General features: G+C 41.4%; 1 protein-coding gene and 1 long non-coding RNA gene across 2 annotated transcripts in view; both read right to left on the bottom strand.

Moving 5' to 3' along the window:
* Positions 1–25,713, bottom strand: LOC134008511 (zinc finger and SCAN domain-containing protein 21-like). The gene is made up of 2 exons (XM_062447924.1): positions 25,379–25,713; positions 1–1,720 (listed from the first exon to the last, which is right to left on the bottom strand). Exons 1-2 carry the CDS (start codon positions 25,569–25,571, stop codon positions 780–782), a joined length of 1,134 nt encoding a protein of 377 aa, XP_062303908.1. The 5' UTR covers positions 25,572–25,713; the 3' UTR covers positions 1–779.
* The window catches only part of LOC134008529 (uncharacterized), a 50,051-nt gene continuing 24,005 nt past the window's right edge, over positions 1–26,046 (bottom strand). Inside the window, exon 2 of the long non-coding RNA XR_009928138.1 lies at positions 1–534. This is a non-coding gene — a long non-coding RNA (uncharacterized LOC134008529). The remainder of the gene's footprint in view (positions 535–26,046) is intronic.

The following is a 26,046-nucleotide window of genomic DNA, read 5'->3' on the forward strand; positions in this document are numbered from 1 at the left end:
TCAGTGTCATCTGAAATATAATCAGTACAGTCTGAAAACCAAAAGCAAGTGATCACTTGGTGAGAGACACAGTAACCCTCTGCATCAGAACCACCAAGTCTGGTGTCCCTGGAAATGCTAATACATTTTCAGGGTGTGTTTAGAACAACACACATGTCCCTCAAGAGTTCCTATACATTACCAGCCACTTTTAACAACACAAATCCATGTAGTTTAAAATGTGAAAGTGTCAGTCATAGTTTTACCAACATTCTATGCAGTATAACACAGCTTTCCTACATCACTACAGGTGTAAAGTATCTTTCCTGTGTCCTGTCATGTTGGACTGTAGAGCTGGTGTTAATGCATGTGCTGTCCCAGTAGGTGTAGGACAGTAGTTCTTCCAGCTGTGGGTCATACATAAGTTCTCTCAGGTGGTGACTGCTGGGACAGCTTGGCCCAAGACATCACTGCTTTGAAGTTTCTCTATTGTGGATACGCAGGTGAATGTTTCATTGGCTATTTGTTTCACATAAATAGTCACAGAGTGGGCAGCTGTAGGGTTTCTCTCCTGTGTGGGTCCTCATGTTAACTTTTATACAGCTTTCTTTCCTGCTTTTGGCAACAGCAATGGTGTTGCTAATAGCCTTAATATATGTTTAATGTTATAGTTTGCTGTAGTTAAGCTTGGCAAAGCCAGCTAAATACAATATATACCAGGTATATTGAACTTGCTTCATGGTATAGGCCTCAGCCTCACAGGAAAAGATTTGTTACATTGTTGACATTGATACGGGTTTTCACCTGTGTATCTTCATATGTTTATACAGAGAACAATTATGAAAAAAGTGTTTGCTACATTCCGGACATTGATATGGTTTCTCACCAGTGTGGGTCCTCATGTGTTGTTCCAGAGAATCACTTCGAGCAAATAGTTTGCTACATTCCTGACATTGATAAGGTTTCTCTCCTGTGTGTGTCCTCATGTGTTTTTCCAGAGTACCACTTCGAGCAAATAGTTTGCTACATTCCTGACATTGAAAAGGTTTCTCTCCTGTGTGTGTCCTCATGTGTCTAACCATATCTGACTTCACGCTAAATCTTTTGCTACATTCCTGACATTGATATGGCTTCTCTCCCGTGTGTGTCCTCATGTGTCCAACCAGATTAACCTTCTGAGAATACCGTTTGTTACATCTTTGACATTGATAGGGTTTCTCTCCTGTGTGTGTCCTCATATGAGAAACCAAATTAATTTTCTGACTGAAAGTGTTGTTACATTGTTGACACTGATGTATTGTGTTACGTCTCTGTGGGATATTTTCCCTTGGCTGAGCCTCAATGTTTTGTGTTCTGTTCTGAAAAAGCAGCACTCCTCCATGTTCCTCCTCCAAACTCTGAGCTGTAGGACAGTCTGGAGCTACAACAGAGAGGGGCTGAGAGTCACTGCCTGGTTCTGGTGCTGCATAGTCTTGTCCATCAGGCTCTGCTTTGATTTGCTCCTCAGTTGTGTTGGTGGGTAGAGAATCTCCTTTTCTGTTCTCCACTTTAACAGTTTGGTCAACATGTGAACATTCAGAAACACCCTCCTGATCAGAGTCATGTTTCACACTGGTAGAAATGGACATGGAGTCTGTAGTTTCAGACTGCAGTCCTTGGAGCTGCTCTTCCTCCTGACTGGTCCACAGCTCCTGTTCCTCTTTAATCTGTGGGGGCTCCGGGAGAGAGAGCTGCTGCACATCTGGGGGGAAGAAGAGGCAAGACAACAGTTAGATGTGGCCTGCTTTATTATTCTGCAACCTAGATTGACAGCTAAAGAGACCAATTAAAACTAAAGTATGTAGATAGAGATCTCAGCATGGGGTCTCTGGGATGGTCGTCCAAATAGGGAACACTTCACCCCAGTGTCGTAGTACTCGAGACCGGTCTCAAGATCATATTTTGAAGGTCTCGGAAACGACCGCATTTTTACTCGGTCTTGTCTCGGACAAAGAGGGCTCGGGATTTTATTTCAACACCTGTCAAGACCACAACTGCGGGACAATCACTAAATTGCCTGTGCAATGTTTAATTTGTTAATATCATTACTGTTATTGGATGTAAAACGCCACGCTTCAAATGCAACCAATAACTACAACCTCCTCGCACCCCAAAAGGGAATGAGGAAGATAGGTGAAACAGTGGCTGTCTGAAGATGTTGGCCAAATCAGCTGTAATTATATTTGGTTACCTGAACCACAAAGAGTTTACAATAACGTCCAAAAGAAAACACACTGCTTGCGTAAAGAGACACTCACTGAGACGACTGGGACTAGGCCTACATCCAACTTTTACTGTCATTTAGAAAGAAAACATTTAAAAAGGTAGGCGTAAGGCTAGCAAAGCTAGCTACCTAAATGTTTGCAATCTGCCTCTGTACCAAAACTCTTCAGAAATCTCTTCCCCCATTACACAGAGATTTAGCGAGTATTAGCTATACTGTATGTAACATACTGTATGTTTCAGGGCGTTAGTTTCAGTTGCTTGCTAGATTTTGTTTGTGATAACAAGCTAGGCCACATAAAGCTATGTAGCTAATGAATAAAAAATCAGTGTTTCCTCTAGGATTTTGTTTAGCAGTGGGGGCAGGTCTGTCAAACAACGAAAATCACCAGTTACCTTAATTAAAATTTGCAAGAACTATAGACTAATACAATAATAGGCTTAAATGAACTGACAACATAAGTTATACGACTTACAGTTCTCAAGGACGCACACACGCAATCTCAACTGCGGTGTGAAGCGCGTGTCCGTGCTATTCTCCAACATGCACTCTAATAATCACTGCTGATAGACGGCCTAAAATTTTGTACAGACCTATTTCTGATACCGTGGCGGCAGAAAGTTATGTTACATCAATGTTAACTCATGTTAGCTGCATACCTCTCCCGACTTAATAATGTTAAGTTAAACTGCGCTCCTTCACTTGGGTGAGAGAGAGATGTGAAAGCAGAGACCGAGTACTATGCTAATGCGCTGTTTTTAATAGGATGTTTGGACTGGCCATAAGCACACGGCACTACTTTAAGAGTGCACATTTTTTGTTCAAATACACAGACAGATCCAATCTAACTTTTTACCTAGTCAAACCCTACTGCTTGTGTAGTTTGAGTGGTCTGGTCTTGACCCGGTCTCGCCCTGCCTTGGTCTTGACTAGAGATGGGGATCGTAAATTGTTATTGATATTGATACCATTTTCGAGACTGCTTAACGATCCAAGTCTTTATCGATACCACTATCGATAATTTTCTATTATTTATATAACAATGACTTAAGTAAAACAGATGTAAAATAGAACAAGGGGAACGTGTTGCTCTCAGGAGGAGGCTGGCTAAAAGGAGCACATATTGCCACAATGGATCCTGACTCTGGCTAAATCTTCATATGTCCACTGCAGATGTAGGCTACTATCCACAACCTGGATGAGTAACTAGTATGACTGTGATTGGTCGGTTGACAAAAAGTGACATTGACGACACGTTTTCAACACGTTTCAACAAAAGGCACCTGATATAGCTAAATGACCAGCTAACCAAACCCAAACCTTCCTTATCTTATCTCTATTTTCTTCTGTCTCTGTTTGTGTTTAATTAGCTGATTAAGCAGCCCACAGAGCCATGCTCCCGGTGACTATGTTTTGAATGATCAGCAGCGAGCCGGGGAGGCTAGTCTTTACTCACACACTGCTCGCAAATAATGTTCGCGCACGTATCTCATTTTAAGGGCATATGCGAGTGAAATGGTTGCACTGTAGAGCCATGAATTGTCTTACTATTGTCAACGATGGAGACTTGCTACGAAGTTGGGGTGTGCTCACCATGCATACCTTGGGTGGAGGAGGATTGTCCTGACGGCAGCTGAAAGTGGCACCGTTGCGACTCGAAGACAGTCGAAGGTAGCCTACTGCATTTTCCCTTTAACTGATGCACAATGTTAAGGTGCTTAATCATTGCTGTAGTGTTCCCCCCCCTTGCAAGAAATTACCTTCGTACATTACATGTCGCTTCCTCCTTATCTTTGTCTTTTTTAAATGTAGCCAAGCCTTTGACTGCTTAGTACGTTCAGCCATCCTAGCAAGCAACAAAATGAGCTATGAAGCGAAGCAGGGCGTGAATTAAATTCTTCTTTATTTAGTTTAAAGGCGGTTGGTAGGCAATTCAATTGAATTTAGTCATTTTAACAGCCAATCGATGTATGTTTGTGCACCAGTGATTTGATTTAAATGACATGACTCTTATCTCTCGATACATAAGTTAACATTACATAATATTAGCCACTAGTCTCGATAGCAGTATCGATAAGCTTGAACCTTATTGATATTCGGGTTTTGAGAAATTTGGAACCAAGTCCTTATAGAACCTTGTATTGATCCCCATCCCTAGTCTTGACTCGGTCTCGTCCCCTCAAAGTCTTGGTCTTGTCTTGGTCTTTAGACACTCTGGTCTTGGTCATGACCTGGTCTCGGTTTAGGTGGTCTTGACGACAACGCTGCTTCACCCAACCCTGATCCAAAGATGTTAAGACTTCACAGTCAATTTCATCACCACTATTGTTTACAGCAAATTGTACAACTGGTAATTCTGGGGGGTGTTCCATCAACGTCGCTAACGCAAGTCTCGCTAACGCAAGTCTCGCTAACACGAATAAGTCTCACTTGGGTAAACGTCAAGTTAGACTTAAGCCTCAAGCCGTTCCACTAACAGGCAACGCTAATTCAAGCTAGACCTCAATAAGCTTAGACTGTGCAGCCCAGATCAGGCGATCGTCGAAAAGAGGAGTTATGTCGCTAAAAGCAAAGCGTAAACCAGCAAAGTGGTGTTATTTTCAGCAGTGTAAATTGATTTTTGTAGTTTTTTTTTTAGTTGTCCCCAAAAAGGGCAATGTTTCCGCAATTAACACGGCAAGGGAGATTTTTGTCAAACCATTACGGCCGTTAAAATGCGTAAATTGTAGGCCTTCTAAATCTACTTAACATAACTATATAGTTAGGCCTACTGATAATTAGTGTAATTTGATGAGCTGTCTGAAACCGTTCTGACAGTAGCTATTAGGGATGCTCCGATCTGATCGGCGCCGATCCATATCGGCCGATATTCCCATTATCGGTTTTGATAGGCGTTCTCAAAACGGCCGATCAAACATGGCCGATCAGATGACATAAAATCTGCAAGAACTACTATCAGAGATAGTAGTTCTTAGATAGAGATTAGATGCGTGAGTTCTAAATATTTCCGACGCTTCCACCAGAGTTTGTTTTCCAAAACGGAAGCTAGCTAGCTTTAGTTAGCTTCCGTTACCTAGCAACCTAGCATAATACTCATAGCAATGCTACTACCTGCTAGTGTTACTTGTTAGCCTCTAATTGTACATTTTGAAGCCATACTATAGCGTTTGTCATAGTTTTTGCCTATCGGAAAATAGTCTTTTGGAATTTTGTGCTACGTTACTCTGTGAGACCCGCATTCGAACAAAAACAGTCACGGACAGCCACTGCTTTTTGGAAGGCCAATAAAGACCTCTTTCCTGCTCTCGCACAAGCAGCACGAGTCTTCCTCTCCGCACCTTGTACAAGTGTAGATAGCGAGTGACTTTTCAGCACAGCAGGACATATTTTAGATGAGAAGAGGAACAGGTTGACTCCTAAAAATGCTGATATGCTTATATTTATCAAGGCAAATCTTCCAGTGATGCTGCTTAATCAGAAGTAAGGTTTGAATACTCTAGTATGCCTCCTCACCGAGTGAGTGAGTGCGTGCGTGAAGTGAGTGAAGTGAGAGAGTGAGTAAAGGATGTGAGAGTGAGTGACACTATACAGATAGATATACATGTTTTGTTTTTTTGTTTAATTGCTAACTTCCTGTGGACCTTTTATCTTTATTCTGTCTGTTATCTCCTGATAAATGCAACTAAAAGAAACTGACTGACTTGAAACATATTGGATATTTGGCTATAGCCTGTTTATGTTCCAGTTAAGTTTGTATTATTTTTCCACAGGAAAGCTACTGTATAAGCTCCAAGTTCTATTGAGAGCCTCTAGAGAGTGGAATGTTGCACGTGATTCTTTTGTTGTGATTTTTATTTAAAGATTTATATTTTTATTATTATTTTAATACTTATTATTATTTACACATTTTATAGTAAGCGAGAGAGCTTCTACACTGGAATGTTGCACGTTCCCTGCAATAGAACAGATGGTCAATTCATGATACTCTCTCGTCTCGTAATTTAAATACTTAAAATACAATACCAATGTTGTTAAGAATAATTAATTTCATAAATAATGCTACACAATAAATAGAATGCTTCGATCGGTGATCGGTATTATCGGATGGCAGATACAGATTTCAGTGATCGGTGATCGGCACCAAAAAACCTGATCGGAGCATCTCTAGTAGCTATGGCTCAATATTCTCAACAGGAGATTGAGAATAGGCCCAAAAAGAACGTGGCAGTAATTGAAAATTGTAGGATAACATTTAAAACACGAGAAGGCCATGGTTAATTGCACTTGATGTGGGCTAATAATGTTTTTGTCTTCACATCTTGAACAAAATGTATAAATTACTTCAAAATAACTTTGCCACCAGGGATGGAAATTAGCACCCGCCACCAGCCAAATGCAAGTGATTTTCTGTTGTGGGGTAAACTCGCTTCACCTACCGGCCACCGTGGTGGGTAAATAAAATTATTACACGGCTGTTCTTAATGCTGTAGAATGCCCCAACGTTCTGCAGTCAATTATTTTTCGATAACAGACCGTTGCTATGTATAACTGACCGCTGTCAAGAGAAGTGGCCTTTTTGCCTCGGATTCACGTCTTTCGTAGCACTCCGCAAGTAGTCCGGTAACTTTTCAACTCCAGCGTACTCCGTTGCTTCGCGACGTCAGCTGATTTGAAGCCAAAAGAATGTTCAACGTCTATGAAGTTCAACGTCTTTGGCGAACTATTTCTCTGCTGATCAACACTACGAATGGCAACATATAAATTGCAATAAGACACACTGTGTTAAGTTTTTTTTTTGGCAAGTAGCCGTGTAATAAGCGGGATAATGACAACGCCGTTGTCATTATCGGGAAAATAAGCCCCTTCAGAGCGAAGCTACACCCCTCCGCTTTGCGTCGGGGTGCTGTTCGCCCTGTCGTGGAAGAAGAACGCTCAGGAAAGCACCTCTGAAACTTCAGAATCTGATTCTGATGAGCAGGAGTAAACTGTACTGGGATTGGGGAGGATGGGTGGAGGAATGTTAGTTTGTTGTTTAATCTGCCCTACTCATTTAATGAAATGTATATCAGTTTGTGGTTTGTTTATGTATAAAAGAGAAAGTGTCAGTGTTTCATTGAGACTGAGATTAAATAAACTGCTTAAGTATTGTAGATCTTGTAGTATTAATTTTCACATGCAGTTACACATTGTCGGTTAAAAACAAGAAAGTGGCTGGTAAAAACATTGAGTGGCTGGTAGATTTTGATTTTTTTTAAATTTTATTTCCATCCCTGTTTGCCACACACATTTATTAACTGATAGGCTAAATGCTGAGCTTTAAGATAAAAGGGAAAGATAACCATGACTAAAATGGGGATTCACTGAAATAAGTATTATTGCACAGATCCAGCACAAACTTTCAGATCAGAAGGTGACCCAAACTGTAGCACACTTTGCTAGGCAGAACAGTCATTTAAAATTGCTCAGCATGACTAAGAATATATCATTATTATATTACGCGTGCATATTCTATTCTGGCTGACAGTGTATGGACAGCTGCCCCAGATTTCAAGATTGGGACACTCATGTAGGCGCAGCATAAAGGGCACTTCATAACAGTACCCTTTTCCACTGGAAGTAAGGGCACGGGAACAGTCAAATTTAGACCATTGTAAGGGCACCTTATACAGGGCTCTAGAGTGCGACCAATTTGGTCGCACAATGCGACCAAAATGTGTACGGGTGCGACTAAAATTTTTCCTAGGTCGCACCGGTGCACCTAACCTCCTCGCATCCGCTGTCTCTCCACAAACGAAGCGTTTGTTATCCTAAGACGGAACTGACACTCATGGTTGGATCATATCGTGGTCTAAACCAATCAGAGACAGAGATGGGGCGGGTCTTTGCCTCTGATTGGCTGTGGTCCAGATATTCCTGTAGCTCCGTGCTGTGTGATTGAAATTACGACCTGAGCACCAGAGTCAGTTTAGCAGACCTGGGCATTGTATGGCCCGCGGGCCATAACCGGCCACAGGCTGTCTCAATCCGGCCAGCGTGAGGTAAATCAAAAAATTAAAATAAATAAATGTGTTGAGCGGTAGTAAATATGTAGTCCTGAAAGACTACAGTGATCAAGCGATTTACATATGTGCGCTTGCGCAACCTCACCGACAGGAGAGTTAGCTGTTGGTTAGCCCTCGAAAATGAAAAACTTTGCCACTGATTAACTTTTAACAAGACATGGACTTCTAAGTATCTGTTTACTGAGGTCAAAGTGAAAGCTGTGAAGAAAAAAAACTAACGCGGACATAATAAGAACTTGACTGATTCAGTGGGCGCGGGCTGATGGTTTGCTAGTTGAACTGCAGACCCTGATCATTACCTGTCAGCTGTCCTTCGCATATCCACCTCAGACATTCAGACAGATTTCGATGCACTTGTTCAAGCCCACTGGATTTCTCTCACAGAACAAAATGAACTCAAAAAACGTATTGCTTTTTGTATAAAGTTGATCAATTCCACATCTTTAACATACTGCAAAACAACTTTTCAGTGTTTGTGAAGATTAACTGGTTACAAATAAAATGAAACACTGTTGTTGTTGTTTATACTGTTTATTACTTCTATAATCTTTCCTATTTGACCTACACCAAAATCTAAAATATTAAAATAAATATTTACAGAATATCCTTATTCTTCTGATAACCAGTAGCAGCTAATCAAAATATATACTTTACTCCTTTTTACAATGGGAGAAAATGAATAGTGAGCAAATTGATGAGGCCCTCCAACACATTTCAGGTTTCTCATGTGGCCCCTTGTAAAAATGAATTGCGGACCCCTGAGTTACGAAGCTGGGCCATGGAGCTAGGATTTTGATGCTAGGGAGAGTGTGGCAAGATGATTTAGCCAAGGCCATAGGGCAAGAAGGCCAAATTACAGGTGTTGGCCATCTGAAGGGCATGCGACAGCAAGGTGGGACCCGCTATAAGACTTTGAGCCATGAAATGTTAGGTCTCAGTTCAGGGAAGCACTTTTAAACAGTAGCACTTTCTATTTTGAAATGTTTTATTTTGCTTAAAATGTTTTAGTTTGGTAGCTCAGTGAAGCACTTAAAATATATTTTTTATATATACAGTATGATTGTGCTTCAAATAAAAAATATATTTACCTACACCTTATTCTTGTTTAAGATCATTTACATAATATATATGAATGTATATGGAGCGTGATAAAAAGGTGACCTTGAAATTGTGGCGACGCAAGGAAAAATTTGGGTGCACCTAAATTTTGTGCTGGTGCACCTAAATAAAAAAGTTAGGCGCACCAGTGCAACCAAGGCAACAAGTTAGTCTGGAGCCCTGTTATAGGGTACTGCATTACATTTTCTCTACCATAAAGGAACTCATGAAGACATGTTTTGAAATTTATAGAGGGCACATTATAATTTATTGTGTTAAGAGGCACCCTGGGCACTCAAGCATATTTCACAATGTGAATGGCAGACAGTAGGGCACTTGGTCTCATTTTTGCCACTCTAGAGACAGGGCTCCAGACTGCGACCAAATGTTCGCATTGTGCGACCAGTTTTTGAGACGGTGCAAGCATTTTTTACAAGTAAAAAATTGAATGTTTAGGCTATTTTTCGCTAGGTTCCTACGAACATGTCTTTATCTGCCGTCATCATTCTGCTGGACCTTTCTGCAGCGTTTGATACGGTTAACCACCAGATCCTGCTCGCCAGACTTTCTGAGATGGGCATCACTGGCACTGCACTCCAGTGGATCTCATCCTACCTGTCGGGAATATCCTACCAGGTTTCCTGGGGAGGCAAACTGTCAGGCCCTCGCCAGCTCTCCACTGGTGTCCCACAGGGCTCCGTCCTTGGACCCCTCCTCTTCTCTCTGTACACCACCTCACTTGGACCAATCATCACCTCCCATGGCTTCCTGTCGTTCCCCCTGACCGATCCGGGGATCTCAGCTAGGATTGAGGCCTGCCTCACAGACATCTCCGCCTGGATGACCGAGCACCACCTCCAGCTGAACCTCGCCAAAACAGAACTTCTCATCATCCCGGCTAAACCCTCCATCTCCCACGATCTCTCAATCACCCTGGGATCTGCGACGGTGACCCCTTCATCCTCGGCCAGGAACCTTGGGGTTACCATGGACGACGAGCTCTCCCTCACGGCCCACATTGCTGCGGTCTCCCGGTCGTGTAGATTCACCCTCTACAACATCCGGAAGATCAGGAGATACCTGTCTGAGCACTCCACCCAGCTGCTAGTCCAAGCACTTGTCCTCTCCAAGTTGGACTATTGCAACTCGCTGCTCGCTGGTCTCCCAGCATGTGCAACCCGCCCTCTTCAGAGGATTCAGAACGCAGCGGCCCGCCTGGTCTACAATCTACCCAGACGCTCCCATGTTACCCCGCTCCTCATCTCTCTCCACTGGCTACCTATCATGGCCCGTATCAGATTCAAGACCCTGGTATTGACCTTCCGAGCAGTGAACGGGACTGCACCCGTCTACATCAAGTCTCTCCTGCAGCCTTACACCCCCACCCGTCACCTACGGTCTTCTTCAGACAACCGCCTGGTGGTCCCACCGCTCAAGACCGCCCGGTCCCAACACAAGCTCTTCTCCTGTCTGGACCCCCAGTGGTGGAATCAACTTCCCACCTCCATCAGAGACACTGACTGTCTCTCCACCTTCAAGAAAAGGCTCAAGACGCACTTGTTCCGGGAGTACAACGGTACTTAGGAATGGTTCGCTTGACCCGATGTTAGTTTCCTCAAGGATCACAATGACTCTTGCTTAGAGACTTGTTGCTCTTGTGGTTAGTGGTAACTGACTTAAATTTTTGTACTCGCTGTGATATATTGTTTTTATTATTGTTGCTTGCTTTTTCCACAGGTACACTTGCAGTTCATGTTGTTTAATTGTAACTTGTTTAACTACATGCTCTTATGGTTCTTCCCTTTGGCACTTATTTTGGTTGTTCACAATGTGTGCTTCATGTTTTGGCTACTCGCAATGTTTTGTGGCTATCTCGTTGTTATGATCAGTGACCTATGCACTTTGTAAAGCTCTCTCTTGGAAGTCGCTTTGGATAAAAGCGTCTGCTAAATGAATAAATGTAAATGTAATGTAAATATCTGCCAGACAAGTGGGTTCCCTTTCGTTCTTTTGGTGAGCTGTCTGACGAGCCCTTCTTACCCGGCGTCATGGAGCCGAGCAGCTAAATACTTATTTAGCACTAGCGTTGTTAGCTACGTTATCCCTGCATGTGTTAGCGCTGTTGCTCAGCAAGTGTGGTGTAGGACGGGCGATTCTAGGATCAGACCAGGATCACCGAGCTACTGAACACACTCAACAGATATCAAGATGTATTCATCAGTGGACCGATTGCATGCTTTCGCAGAGGAAAAGAAGCCTTCAGTCGACTACTATCTTTCAACACATGGTTGGCATCTGTCTGTCTGACACACAAACTGAGATTTATCGATAACTTCAATGTGTTCTGGAACTGTGCAGACCGTTTTCAAGCTGACGGACTCCACCCAAACCGTAGAGGATCTCGACTACTAACAGCAAACATCAATCACGTGCTCCTGACCACAAATCAAGCTTCTCTCCCTATCCCTGTTGTGTCTAAGCTGACTGACGCATCCCTAACAACCTCCCATGGAACAGAACAGAACATTCAAACAGCCTCCTGCAAGGACATGGGCCCTGCACAGATCTGCACCCCCCGGATGAATTCCCTTGTGATGGAACAGCTCAGTGACAGAGACTTTTCCAAAGAAAAGCTACGCTAGGACAGCCACCATGCTATTTCATTGGACATACCGGTCATCATCACAAACAGAAAATGGCATGGTAAAATGCATGGTTACAAACTTGAAACTAGTGTTAGAAGTCACATAACTATCCATATTCTTCCAACAGATTTATCAGCCCCTGTTTTATCTGTTGATACCCCACAGATGAAACTGGCCCTTCTAAATGTTAGATCACTAAATAACAAAACATTTCTAGTTAATGATCTGGTCAAAGAAAACAACTTAGACTGCATCTGTCTAACAGAAACCTGGCTAAACAATGACACGGCAACAGCAACTTTGATAGAAGCGTGTCCGCCCGATTACATCTTTCACCAAGTTTCTAGGACATCAAAAAAAGGTGGAGGAGTCGCAGCTATTTTCTCCTCTAAACTGTTGTTCAAAATCACTGAGCTAGGTGAATTCACATCATATGAATATCTTGCTATAGAGCTCAAAACCGAATCAATACTTTTTGTTATTATATATCGGCCACCCAAGCACTCGCCAATATTCATACAAGAATTCTCTGAACTATTATCACTATGTGTCACTAGATATGACAAAGTAGTTTTAAACGGAGACTTAAATATCCAAGTAAATAAAAAAGCAGACCCAAGAACTATTGAGCTCTTAAATCTCCTTGACAGTTTCAATCTAACTCAACACATAACAGACCCAACACACCGGCACGGAAACACACTAGATCTAGTGATAACAACTGGACTAAATATCAATAATATTTCAATAACTGATCTACCCCTCTCAGACCATCATAATATACTTTTTAATGTGGAAATTATCCTAACAAAAACCAAAAAAGAATTCTTAGTCCATAGAAGATATTTAGACGATACAGCTATGATGACATTTTCTTAACAATTTGCTCTATATGAGCCGACTAACCATGATTGCTCTCTGAATAAAATGGTAGAGAACCTCAATGATGCACTATTATCTGTGTTAGACTCTGTTGCACCACTGAAAACCAAAAAGAAGTGCACAAGCAGAACCTCCCCATGGCTGAGAAATAAAAATGTTAGTGAAACGAAAAGAAAATGCCGTGCAGCAGAGAGAAAATGGAGGAAAACAAAGATCACTATCCACTACAATATCTACAAAGATACACTAACCACCTATAACAAAACCATCCGTCTAGCAAGGAGAGAATATTTCTCCAACATTATTACAGAAAATGCCAGAAATTCCAGAGTTCTTTTCTCCACCATTGACCAGCTGCTAAACACTGTCCCTGCTCCACCTCCATCCTCAGCAGTTAAATGTGAAGAGCTTGCTTTGTTCTTCAAGAACAAAATAACTTTGATCAGAGCTAGTATTATTAATAGTGGGGTCGAAACTGACATCAGTAGATTCTGCAACATAACCATGAGCACATTTACCTGTATCACACTTAGTGAACTTTCCAAAATTGTCAGCGAATCTAACTCCACAACCTCAGATATTGATCCTATACCCACAACATTCTTTAAGCGAGTGTTTGATAGTGTCTCAGGTCCGGTGCTAGAGATTATAAACACATCCCTTAGAACTGGCGTCTTCCCAGATGCCTTCAAAACAGCTGTTGTAAAGCCCCTATTAAAGAAACCCAAATTGGATAACAGTCTACTTGCAAATTACAGACCAATATCAAACCTTCCATTTATTAGTAAAGTACTGGAAAAGATAGTTTTAGTCCAATTAAATTATTTTCTTGAAGAAAATAACATCCTGGAAGTCTCGCAGTCAGGTTTCAGGAAATATCACAGTACTGAAACTGCTCTCACCAAAATAATTAGCGACCTCAGACTAAACTCTGATGCAAATAAAGTCTCTATCCTTATCCTGTTAGATCTCAGTGCAGCATTTGATACAATTGATCACGACATCCTAATCAATAGACTGGAAAAGCTTATTGGGTTCACGGATCGTTTATTGAACTGGATGAAATCATATATCACAGGAAGGAAGTTTTATGTTAGTTTAGGTGACCATAGGTCCAAGAAACATGAGAACTGCTACGGGGTTGCTCAAGGAAGCTGCTTAGGTCCATTACTTTTTTCTCTTTATATGTTACCACTCGGCGACATAATCAGAGAACATAACATAGATTTCCATACCTATGCGGATGACACACAACTATATATATCCACTGAACCCAACGATGCAACGGCCATCAATTCCATTACCAACTGCCTGTTGGCAATAAACAAATGGATGAATGATAACTTTCTAAAATTAAATGAAGACAAAACCGAAGTCCTACTATGTGGCCCCAAATCCAAAAGAGAGATGCTTATTAAGAATCTTGGAGGCTTAACCCCCTGTCTTAAACCAGAGGTGACGAGTCTCGGTGTAATCCTGGACTCAGATTTGAATTTCAACTCTCACATTAATAAAGTGACCAAAACAGCTTTCTTTCACCTGAGGAATATAGCAAAGGTACGACCATTCATAAACCAAAATGATGCAGAGAAGTTAATTCATGCTTTTATATCCAGCCGGCTGGACTACTGTAACGCACTTTTCACTGGTCTTCCCAAGAAAACCACTGAAAGACTACAGCTCATTCAAAATTCTGCAGCTAGATTATTAACCAAAACTAAAAGGAGAGAACACATTAGTCCTGTCCTAGCTACTTTACACTGGCTCCCTGTTACCTTCAGAATTGACTTTAAGGTCCTTTTCCTCACATACAAAGCTCTACACGGACAAGGACCTAGCTACATTGCTAACTCCTTTATGAACTACACACCAGCTAGAACACTGCGATCATAAAATGCAGGCCTATTAGAGGTCACCAGAAGCAGTCATAAGAAGATTGGTGATTTGGCCTTTGTCAATTACGCCCCAAAACTATGGAACAAATTACCCATAAATATTAGGGAAGCAAACACTCTAGACATTTTTAAAAGACAGCTTAAAACCTACCTTTTTACCGAAGCATTTAAGTAATTTTATCTCAAAAGGGTTTTCCTACTTTTATTAGTTATATTATTGTAGAATCTTGGTTTAGTAAATTTGGGTCATTATTTGACTTGCTATTTTTACTTTGTCTAGGTCAGAGTTGGCAAACTCTGATAGCGTACAAGAACTCTGGTCGCGGGAAGTATTTAAACAAATATGTAAAACAATCTGTATTCTTGATCTGAGGCAAAGGATCCGTTAACAGAGAATACGGCCCATACTCTTGACCTGGGGAAAGGATCTGTTAACAGAGTGTATGGTTTTATATATACAGACCAGGGGTGAACCAAATGTATATGTTACTTTTAAGATGCATGTTTAAAGTTGTTTTATCTCTTGAACAGAGATCTTATTGGGATTTTTTTTTTTGTTTGAATTGTTTATCACTTGTATTATTGTTTTTATTGATTTTATGTAAAGCACCTTGAGCTACAATTCTTGTATGAAATGTGCTATATAAATAAAGTCTTACAGACCTTCAGGGGTGCTCAGCCCCCAATGAGAATGTGACATGAATACAGTGCCTTGCAAAAGTGCTAAACCCCCTTGCTAATAAATCCCTAATTTCACTGGATAACAATTAATTCATTTATGTATATTATGCAAAATATTGCAGGAATGAAAAAACTAAGGACTACCAGCATCAAATGATAATAAACAATAATAATTGTTATTTTTTATTATTATTATTATTTTTAGGAGTGCTGAGATGAAATTTAGGGGTGCTTGAGCACCCCTAAAAAGGGTCTAAAATCGCCCCTTCTAGGAGGACTGATTGATAAGTGCATCATACATTTAACCTGTTTACGCTCCTGTTTCGCCCGCGAGACAAAAATGCTGCCTCCCCCTTCCTCAGTTACGACGCACTAAATTCTAAAAAATATATTTTTTAGACGCTACACATGTTATACATCGTTGGAAAGCTACGATTCTTGTGCTTCCATTGAAATAAACCAATTCAAGATCAAGTCGCAATAGCAAGCAAAGTCAACGTCTTTTTCCGGTGAACATTCCTTCAACAATGCCAAAGAAAAAAGTTGTACTCACCCTAAGTTGTTCAAATAGGTCCAGGTGTGCAAATCATGCCATCAAAACTTGATCTGCGTAAGTCCCAAGGGTTCAAAGTATCTAACCATGTAAAGTAATTCGTCCAAATACAATGTTTTACGTTCATGAATAGCCATTATCCTTTGTTTCATTATGCAAGTTAGCCGACGGAAGAAACAACTTGTTCACATAAAAGTGTTATTTTCTCCGATTTATCAACGGAGTATTTACAAAATGAAGGTCTCAAAATGTCCGTTGAACCCTCCCCTTTTGATTGACACCTTGTTCGACCCAATAGGAGCTTCCATGCCCCGTTGACAGCCCTCTAAAGCCAACTAGGTCTGTGCGTCCTGCCCCCCCCCGCCCCCCCCCCCCACACTCGTTCTAAACAAATTTCTCGAACTGGCTTCGACTGGCTCTGAAATTAGCTCGTTAGCCTTGTAGCTGACAGCTAGCTGAAAATGCCAATACCTCATTTGTATGCGTCTGTGGAGCCTTCAAAATAACAGTCGATTGCGCAATATGGTTGACAGAATCAGTGTTCTTTGTGCGCCAATCCTTGGAATCAGATAAAGCACTCCAATGTGTTCATGCTTCAGTTTTTGTGTTTCAGTATTACTAATTAGGGATTTAGCTATTATATATGATATTTCTAAGTACCAGAGATGGGCCAGAGATAACAATTATGAAAAATAATACCTTTTTATTTGACCTTGACCTTGGTTACAAAGGGTCATTTTGGAGTCTCCAAAAGACCCTTTTAGAAAATTCCTGGATGTACTCTTATAAAAACATGTGTCAAATATGAATATATTGTGGTATTATGTTTGACTTTTGATTTGAATTGGGTAAGGCTTCAACCTGTGGTCCAATTTAGTCTTCCAGATAATACCTACCACCTCTAGGCCTCTTCAGGCCTCTGTTTTCAAAACAAAATCTAGGCGGAAATAGAAATTTTCACTTTCCTTGTGTTCAAGCTTCTATTACTCAACACTAGAAGGACTGACAGGGGTCCTGACAACAGGGGACATAACTTCAGAGTGTCAGCTTTCAAAAGAGATCATTTACATGCATGTACTCCAAATGGTTCAAGAACAGCTTCCAATTTACTTTGGGTATGCTGTTTAGGCGTTTTCAGGCAAATTTAACAGGAACATGAAAAGGTTAAGGCATAGCTAAGACTTGCATACAGTACGTAATGTCACATTAGATAATATTTAAACTCAAGCTTGTGTGGTGCGTCGCTGTATATCAGTTGTAAAAATGACCCATCTGCAACCAACGTAAGCACACCCCACAATTTCCCCAGAAATTGTACCCTCTCTAGTTAAATTAATAATCGCATTGCAGGTCGATTTTAAAGGTGTGCCCCTAAATTTTCTGCTTGCGCTCCTAAATTTTTCAGTCAGGGGCTACGGTGCTCCTAGTAAAAAAAAGTTAGTCTGGAGCCGTGAGAGAGCATTTTAGAAACGCTTTTTCAACCCTGGGGGCACCAGGCAGTCACCCCCTGAGTCTTTCAGTGGGCCTGGATACATCCATGGGGACAGTATATTGCACTTATAATATTGGGGAAGCCAGAAGGAGAGGATGAAGTAATATAGAGGCTTGTCAACATATAGGCTACTTTTATCAATGAACATGCTTTATAAAATTGAATAAAAAGTCTCCTTGATTCTTTGTGTTTCAAGATTACCTGGAAAAATGATGATAATATTCAGGTACTGCTTTGGAGCAAGGTATACCCTTCATACTTCCTGGCATAGTTACCTTTGCTAAACCTTTTTAAGTCACCAACCATGTTCAAGAATGTCCCACATGCAAAGACACACAGAGATGCAGACAGACTGAACAGTGGTCAAGGCTTGGCTACAGTGAGTTTGCTTCCTTGTGAGTGATTCCAGCAGACTACATAGTCTAGGCCAGGGGTCACTAATTGGCGGACCACGGTCCGGGTCCGGACCCAGGCGGTTCTCTATCCGGACCCGGACCTATAACCAATATATTATTATGGAATTGATTCATTTTGACCGAACGTTTCCATTTTAACCGGCACATCTTTTTGTTCCAACTAAATGTGGTTTCTATCTTACTTGTCCAATACAAAGGTCCAATCAGGAGCTTTAATAACTGTAATCACCATGACAACTCACTCACTGAAAGTTGGTTGCAACCTCTGTGGGTCAGGTTGTGTGTGTCATTCGCAACAACGCAGGCTAATCGATTTGCTAACAGTACCTGTTTCTTCCTTAGCGAAAAACATGGCGTGCTCTAAACCCGGCGAAAATCCAAATCCAAAAATACCTAATTTCAGACTGCATTTCAAGTATGCATTTGTGCTGCCTGTGGGGCGCACAAAACCGATGTGTTTAATGAGACGGTTGCCCTTGTCAATAGTGGTAGCTAATGTGAAACGTCACTATCATGGCCGTGGGAACTAGGAGTGCTGTAGCACCCCCTGACAGCACGAGAATTTCCAATGATATGACTTGAAAATTCACCACCGCGGCACAGCCCAGCCCCGCAGTAGCGGACTGGCCTTCGGGAGCACCGGGAGAAGAATAACAATGGAAAACCAGGCTAAGAAACATAAGGGTGGGGCTGAAACATTAAGAGACAAAAAGACGATCACCTTCACTAGACAAGGTTTTACCAATTGAAAAACGGCTATGTTCATTTTACATAAAGCTCAAAAAACTATTTTGTGCTCAAATTAAGTATCCTAGCGTTCTCACAAACTAGCCACACATCAAACATAATATGCATGACCTATTTTTACTCCCAGTCCATCCCTACCGCCCCGCAACATTAAGAACCCCCCCCCCACACCCCAGCAGCACCCCCCTGATAAAATATACTATGTTCCCGCGGCTATGGTCACAATGACACAAAGCATGGACACTTTGAACAAAATTACCCCCAGAACTCTGAAGGGCCAGAAAAATAAACCATAATTGTTCCGGACCCTGGACTGAATGGAAATTTGGTTAGTGGACCTTTTGGGTTTCTAATTGAGTACCCCTGGTCTAGGCCTACCGAATTTGTAATTTATCATTGTTACAACAAAACCAAAGACTTATAAGTTGTGTTATTCTGTTAACATGTTTAACCATTTATTAAACACATCCTGGATATAAAAAGAACAAAAATGAAATCACATTTCTAGTGATAAAAAATAAAAAGGTCAGCAAAACAATTGACTTTTAACCTCAAACATGACGTGCTCTCTTCCCTGCTGACAGCCATCTCTGCACAACTCTGTCTGGTTGAAACTGAAACCTCTTGTCCCTCAATGCTAATATATAAAAGCTCCCCTAGCATTTCATCAGTATGATACTAAGTACCCAAGTCGACACCATTCTTCTGCTGCAGTTCAATAGCCTGGGGGAACGAGGCGAACGGCTGGCCCGTCTTAATTACGTGATATGCCGTTGTTATAAGTCGTGCAATAACACGATGGGCATCTGCATTTAAATTCCTGACCAGCATGGTCAACGGCCTGGAAGATGGATTGTCAACCATCCGCTTAGCTGTCACGCAAACCAGGTGCTGTCTGCTAGCATGGCTGGTCAGGGATTGTTTTCGAAAATTGTCGGTGCCTGCGTAAAAAGATCCACTTTTGTCTGCTTTAGACGGGAACATATGACAGAAGACACAGTGCATCTTCGTTCCATAAAAAAAAGTTGCTTCCGTTTGAGCTCGTAGCTTTACTTTGCTGCCATCTTCACTTTATTGTCTTGCGCCAGTCTCGCGCCAGTTGTAAAAAAAAATATTGAGATTAGAGAATTACAATTTGACACTATACTCACTACTCAACTCTTGCTTTGCCAACTGTGCGCCCCAAGAGCTGCAAAGTTATTTATGCATTTAGCAGATAGCAAAACATATGGATGTTAACTTTTACAATGCAAATAATTTTTTCAATCAATAATTTGCAGTGGCCCGATTGGGCTAGATTAACTGTCCCAACGTTACTTTTTACTGGCCCCGGGCCATCGGGCCATCGTTATTGTCAAGCCCTGAATGACAATAAAATCTATCAAGATAAACTGTGCTGGGCCTGCTGAACCTATACCTCTTCCAAATATACTGGTCAGGGAAGCATTACTTCTGTCTCCGAAGACCCTTGGGGCTGGTGGGATAAACGCTCTTTGTATAATCTGAGCACCTTCATCCACAGAGTTGTCAAAAAACAGATAAGCCATAATTGATTGTAACTTGTCTAGACGCTCTGCTTAGTATCTAAGGCCTTATTTTATGTCAATTAACCAGAGGAGTCAAAAGTATTCACATCCATTACTCAAGTAGAAGTATAGATACTAGGGTTTAAAAATACTTCTGTAGAAGTTGAAGTATCAATTCAAGCTTTTTACTCAAGTAAAAGTATAAAAGTACTGGTTTCAAAACTACTTAAAGTATAAAAGTAAAAGTAGTAAGGGGAAAAAATGCCATTAAGGACAAAAGCTTAGGCACAGGGGTCTATAATGCACGATCCCACCTCCCCCGAAAAAAACATTTTTCCAAAGGCCATAATGACTTGTTATATTGAAATGTTAATATTGAAAAATGTGGGCTGCACCTGTTTATGCCCATTGAAAATGAACGCATTTTAGTACAATGCAAATACATTAAAGAACCATATATGTGTAGCCTACTACTAAGCATTAACATGTGTTTCATGGAGCGCAAGATATGATGACTAGTTGCCTATAAGTATTGTAATGCTGCAAAAAGTCAAACTTCAGAGGCATGTTATCAATAGCCTTTATTCAAATTTTGAGTTTGTGAAAAGCCATTAGCTTGTGGTAGCCTACTTGGGTGCGCAGAGCCTGCAGCGCATTCGAAAGGAGTTGTTTTTGCATCCAAACATGTCGAACAATTCTTCCAGGTACGGCCAGGGATGTAGAAGGGTTGGCTAATCTTCCTAGCGACCAACCTCCTCGCTGGTGCTTGGTTCGGACATTTTGCTTGAGTTCTCTTGAGTCTCCGCCACGGACATCTTCGTAGGCTACATACGTCTGCTATTTCCTTGCTGGAGTTTGACGTGATTTTGTGTCATGTGCAGGTGATGGATCACGTAAACCAATAGGGTGTCGGAATGTTATATGTTTATACTTCTCATCCAACCACAATCAAATTCACTCTATCCGGATGGCGCGTTTTTTCTGGATAGTTTTTTTTGTGTGTGTTTTTTTGAACGATGACAAGCCGAACTGAAATTGGAGTAACGAGGCTATTTAAAAAATGTAAGGAGTAGAAAGTACAGATAACTGCGTGAAAATGTAAGGAGTAGAAGTAGAAAGTTGGCTGAAAAATAATTACTTCAGTAAAGTATAGATACCCAAAATTTCTACTTAAGTAAGACACCTCTGCAATTAACCAATGGCATTTGAAAACAGTTAAAGTGACATTATTTCTTTAACTTGTTTATTTAAATTAATACATTCTTTGGAGATGAAGTAAACACGGAAATTCATTCTGTCTGCACTTCAAAAAGTCTGCACTTATGTTTCCGAACAAAGTGCTTTGCGCGCAGGAATTTGCTAGCCTGGTCCTAACCAGACTCTCGTACATTTCATTTGTACAGAGAGTCTGGGCTCACTCCATTGACAAGCGTTAACTTCCTTGAAGGAAGTTAACGCTTCCTCCAATCGCTAGCGTTCGCCTTAGCCAACTCCTTCACGACTAACGGAGCTAGCTGTAAAATCAGACGAACCCCGTGGGGATCAAAGATTGTTCTTCCTCCGGATTTAACTTCTGGATATTCGGCCGCGTTGCCACAACGGACTGAATGGCTTCGCTCGCATCTTTCTCTGCTGCCATTACGGAACTACAACACAAACTAGCGCACAACATCAACGTCATCGTTCTCAGCCACTCCCTCTGTTCGCTGAATGGACAGGTAGAAAGTTAACCGGAGACATCTGACTTACGTACCTCAAGCCCAGACGCAGTACAGAAGCAAAATCAAAATTGAGCAGAAGTACATAGGAGGACAGAGCCAGGCTAGGAATTTACTCGACGGAACTGTCTTTTGAGGTTCAGTTTCTGCCTGTTATTTGCAACACATCTTAGTTTAGCTAGAGCCCGTCTGTTTAACTCGACTTTTAGCCTGACACGGAGCAGGCTAGTTCCGAAATATAAGTTACCTTGGTCATGTAGGTATAACTACAACAAGCCACCTTAATGGAACGGAACTCTCGCTGAAGTAAGCGAGACTTGGCGAAATAAGTCTCGCTTTTCCGTAATCGACGTTGATGGAACACCCCCCAGAGGCCTGTTCCATAAAGGCCGCTCAAAAAAGTTGGACTTAAAGTCCCAAACCTGACTTGCATTAGATTAATTAGTCAAGCGGGGCTAAAGCGGTTCCATAAAGGCCAATTTCAGCTCACGCACTCTTACTAATTCAAGTCAGATTTAAGTAGTCAAACTAATTGCGCGTGCACCCTATTCTTAAGCAGCCCGACAGGTAAAACATGGATCATACAATCCACCACGGCAAAAGCAATGAACACGGCCACGTGACTTCTTCCAGAAAGAACGTTCCCTTTAAATCATGTACAATGACAGCTCCCTCATCCACCGCTTCATCAAAATAAAATGACACGCCATGATTGACGTGAACGATAGGCTACGTAGGTCGAGGACCTTTTTAGACCTTTGCTTCGTTGATTAAAAAACAGACACCCTCTAAACACATCTAAATTGACTTTTTTTGACATTGTTTAAAATAAATTGCCTACTATTAATTAATACATTATCCATAGCCTAAGTTTTTAACATGGTTTTTGTGTCAGGGAAATGGAGGGTATGGATTTAGGTTTGTTTAGCAATTGTAGGCTACTATTAACAATAGCTATGATAATTATACTCTGATCATTTAGATTAAGATATAGGCCTATGCCTGATGCCTATAAACATTTGATATCACAAACTACCATAGCCATACATTTAACGGTACATGTATTCGTACCGAACCGTACGGTACGGGCGTCACGGTTCGGTGCATGAAATTACACGGAGAATACACGGTATAAAATTAAATAAAACTTGCGTGCAAATTAATAAATGTAATGCAGAACTACTGTTAGATACTCGTGTTCTTTCGGGAAATCTAATCTGTAGCTCTGAAGCTCTGATTGGCGCTGCCGTGAGTCAGAGGTAGCACAGTGCAGCTAGCTAGCAGCACTAAGGACGAGTATGGCGATTGGTGGCGACCCACGAGAGATAGCGGACCCGCCGGTCGTTTTAAGATTGCAAGTTTGGGAAAACTTTGGTTTCCCATTCAGTTACAGTAGTACAGGCGAGAGAGTGGTGGATAAGACAAGCACTATGTGTCGGCGTGGTTCAGCAGTTGTGGGCAGTGACGTGCAGTCTGGGTAGGCAAGGTAGGCACTGCCTACTGTTGGAAAAATTGAAGATGTAACACATTTATCCTGTATAAAAATGATTCTGTGTTCAGTATTCCTTAGGTGCAAAGAGAGGCCTATCCCCAAATCTGAACTCTGGGTAAACATACAAGACCCTTATCTTGGGGCTGAGGACTTAGAAGAAGGGGGTTGGTGTGGTTGTTTTAAGGAGATACTTTGTGACAAGGACTATAGGTGGAAACGCAAGGTCTGGTGACCATTTGTTGACACCTATGTGAAGGAGTTTACGACCCCAGGACCGGAGATCCTGTTGTTGTGTTTCAATCAGGGTTGATGTCGTAAACACGCACACACGTAAACACGCACGCACACATGTGGCGCGCCAGGTCTATGCAAGGGAGCCATGAAGAAGAGCCTTGGGACATTTGCATGCCTTTGTCTTAACCAATGACTGTATGCAGACATAACATGCTAGCAGACAAACTTTGTAGCACAATGGCGTGTGATGTTTTTGTCTCCTTGTGGGCCGGCCGCAAGCAATAAAGCTTTCTTAAACTTGTTCCCCGACTTGACTGTGCAATGCTTGATAGATTAATATTCCTGACACCTACCCTGCCAAAATTCAAACGTAAACATTTTCATTAAATCATTTTATTTAATAAACTTGTATTTGTATTTTTACTGTTTATTCTTGTGATTTATATATGCAATGTGCGTGTTATTCCAATTGTTTAGACATTACGATGACGAATGTAGCAGTTACGCATAATCAAATACAAAAAATTGTAGAATAAGCAGTGCTTTTACTGTCCGTTCACTGCGGACGACAAGCGAAAAACTCACTTGTGCACTTCGATCCTGTATTCTTTAACATGTACAGTACCAGTCAAAGGTTTGGACACATTTTCCCATTTAAGTGCCTAGCCTCTTACTGACATCCCCGCACGTCACTGGTTGTGGTGTATATGACTGGAAATACATCTAACATGCTAACGCATATAACGCATCTGGCGTGTGCTAAATGACTAAAAATATCCGACGCCATCAACCAGGTGTGCCAATCACTGGAACGAGACAAAAAATGTTTTTCAACTTCTCCCTACAGTGCTTAACCAGCCATTAGATACACATACAAATAGGGCCAAATAAATTACTGACGCAATCGGAATTTACATGTCATCTTCAATGCGCCGTATTCACTCATAGAGGAACCTGGTTTGTTTTGCTTTTCCCTCCATTGTACCGAACTCGTACCGAACCGTGATGTCGGAACCGCGGTATGAACCGAACCGTGACTTCAGTGTACCGTTCCACAACTAGTGTGTAGCGTATCAAAGCATTGTTCATCATTGTTTAATGCATTAGGCTAAATGTTGTAGCCTATGTAGGCTATTTAAGTTGATTTTCTATCAATGTAGCCTACATATTAAACTGTTGAGAATAAGAAAATGAGAATGTCCGTGGTAAATCATTGTTTTCCCGTTGGGTCAGTGTTACAGGAACGTCTGATTAAGCAAGAACACGGTCTAGCCTGCCCGGGACCATGGCTAGTTTCGAAGCATACGTTACCATAGTAACCCAGTTCGAACTACGTTGAGCTAGCTTTATGGAACCGAATGAACTAAATGAGTCAGACTAACTGACATAAGTCTGGCTTATTCGGTAAACTCTCTTTATGGAACAAGCCTCAGGAGAGTTCCAAGCGTCAACAAATGTAAAACTGAACTTATTGCTGATTTAACATTATGATAAAAACACAATAGTGAGATGTAATGTACAGTAGGCTACGATGTACGCTGATATTATTATTAGTAGATGTACTTAGGGAAACAGTAATTAATTTCACTATAGCTAGTCTAGCTAGCTAGGGAGTAGGGACACAGCTAGTAGTTACATAATAAACTACTCCATCGCCACAGAAATGTATAATCAACTGTAGTTATTATATCGAACCTGCTCGGTGAATCTTGATTTCAGGTTGAGTAACAACATCCAACAACCGTTGCAGTCGCGCACTCTCCTCCTTCGAACGAGAAATCTCCTCTTCGAACTCTGCAAACGATTTTTCAGCGGCAGCAAATATCTCCAAAGCTGCTGTTGTTAATCGCTCAGTGATAAAATCCTTGAACACCTCTAGTTTGGACATTTTGGTGGTGAAAAACTCGAATAGTTTACTAAATTATAGCTCGAGAAAGTTAGCTGTTTCCTTCAAGCGCTTTCTTTCTAGCCGGATGTACACAACTTAAGCTGTTCCGGTGATCAGTGCACTGGCTTCTTCTACATTTTACATTTTAGTCATTTAGCAGACACTCTCATCCAGAGCGACTTACAGTAAGTACAGGGACATTCCCCTGTACCTTGACCAAGGACACAACGTTGGCACGGCCGGGAATCAAACCGAGCAATTTTATCGTTCATCTGCTCTGTTTTTTTTTTTTCTCATCTGCTCTGCTATGCTAGCCTGGCTCTGCCCTCCTACGTACTTCCGCTCAACTTTCATTTTGCTTCTGTACTAGGTCTGGCCATTCGGTACGTAAGTCAGATGTCTCAGGTTAATTTTCTATCGGCCAATCAGCGAACAGAGGGAGTGGCTGAGAACGATGACGTTGATGTCGTGCGCT

Source organism: Osmerus eperlanus, chromosome 22 (genome assembly GCF_963692335.1).
Source record: "Osmerus eperlanus chromosome 22, fOsmEpe2.1, whole genome shotgun sequence".
Taxonomy (NCBI): Eukaryota; Metazoa; Chordata; class Actinopteri; order Osmeriformes; family Osmeridae; genus Osmerus; species Osmerus eperlanus.

Coding starts and splice junctions, on each gene's coding strand:
- LOC134008511 (XM_062447924.1), bottom strand. CDS start 25,571: ATGTCCAAACTAGAGGTGTTCAAGGATTTTATCACTGAGCGATTAACA. Junction 1,721..25,378: donor AATCAAGATTCACCGAGCAG/GTTCGATATAAT, acceptor TCTTCCCCCCAG/ATGTGCAGCAGCTCTCTCTC.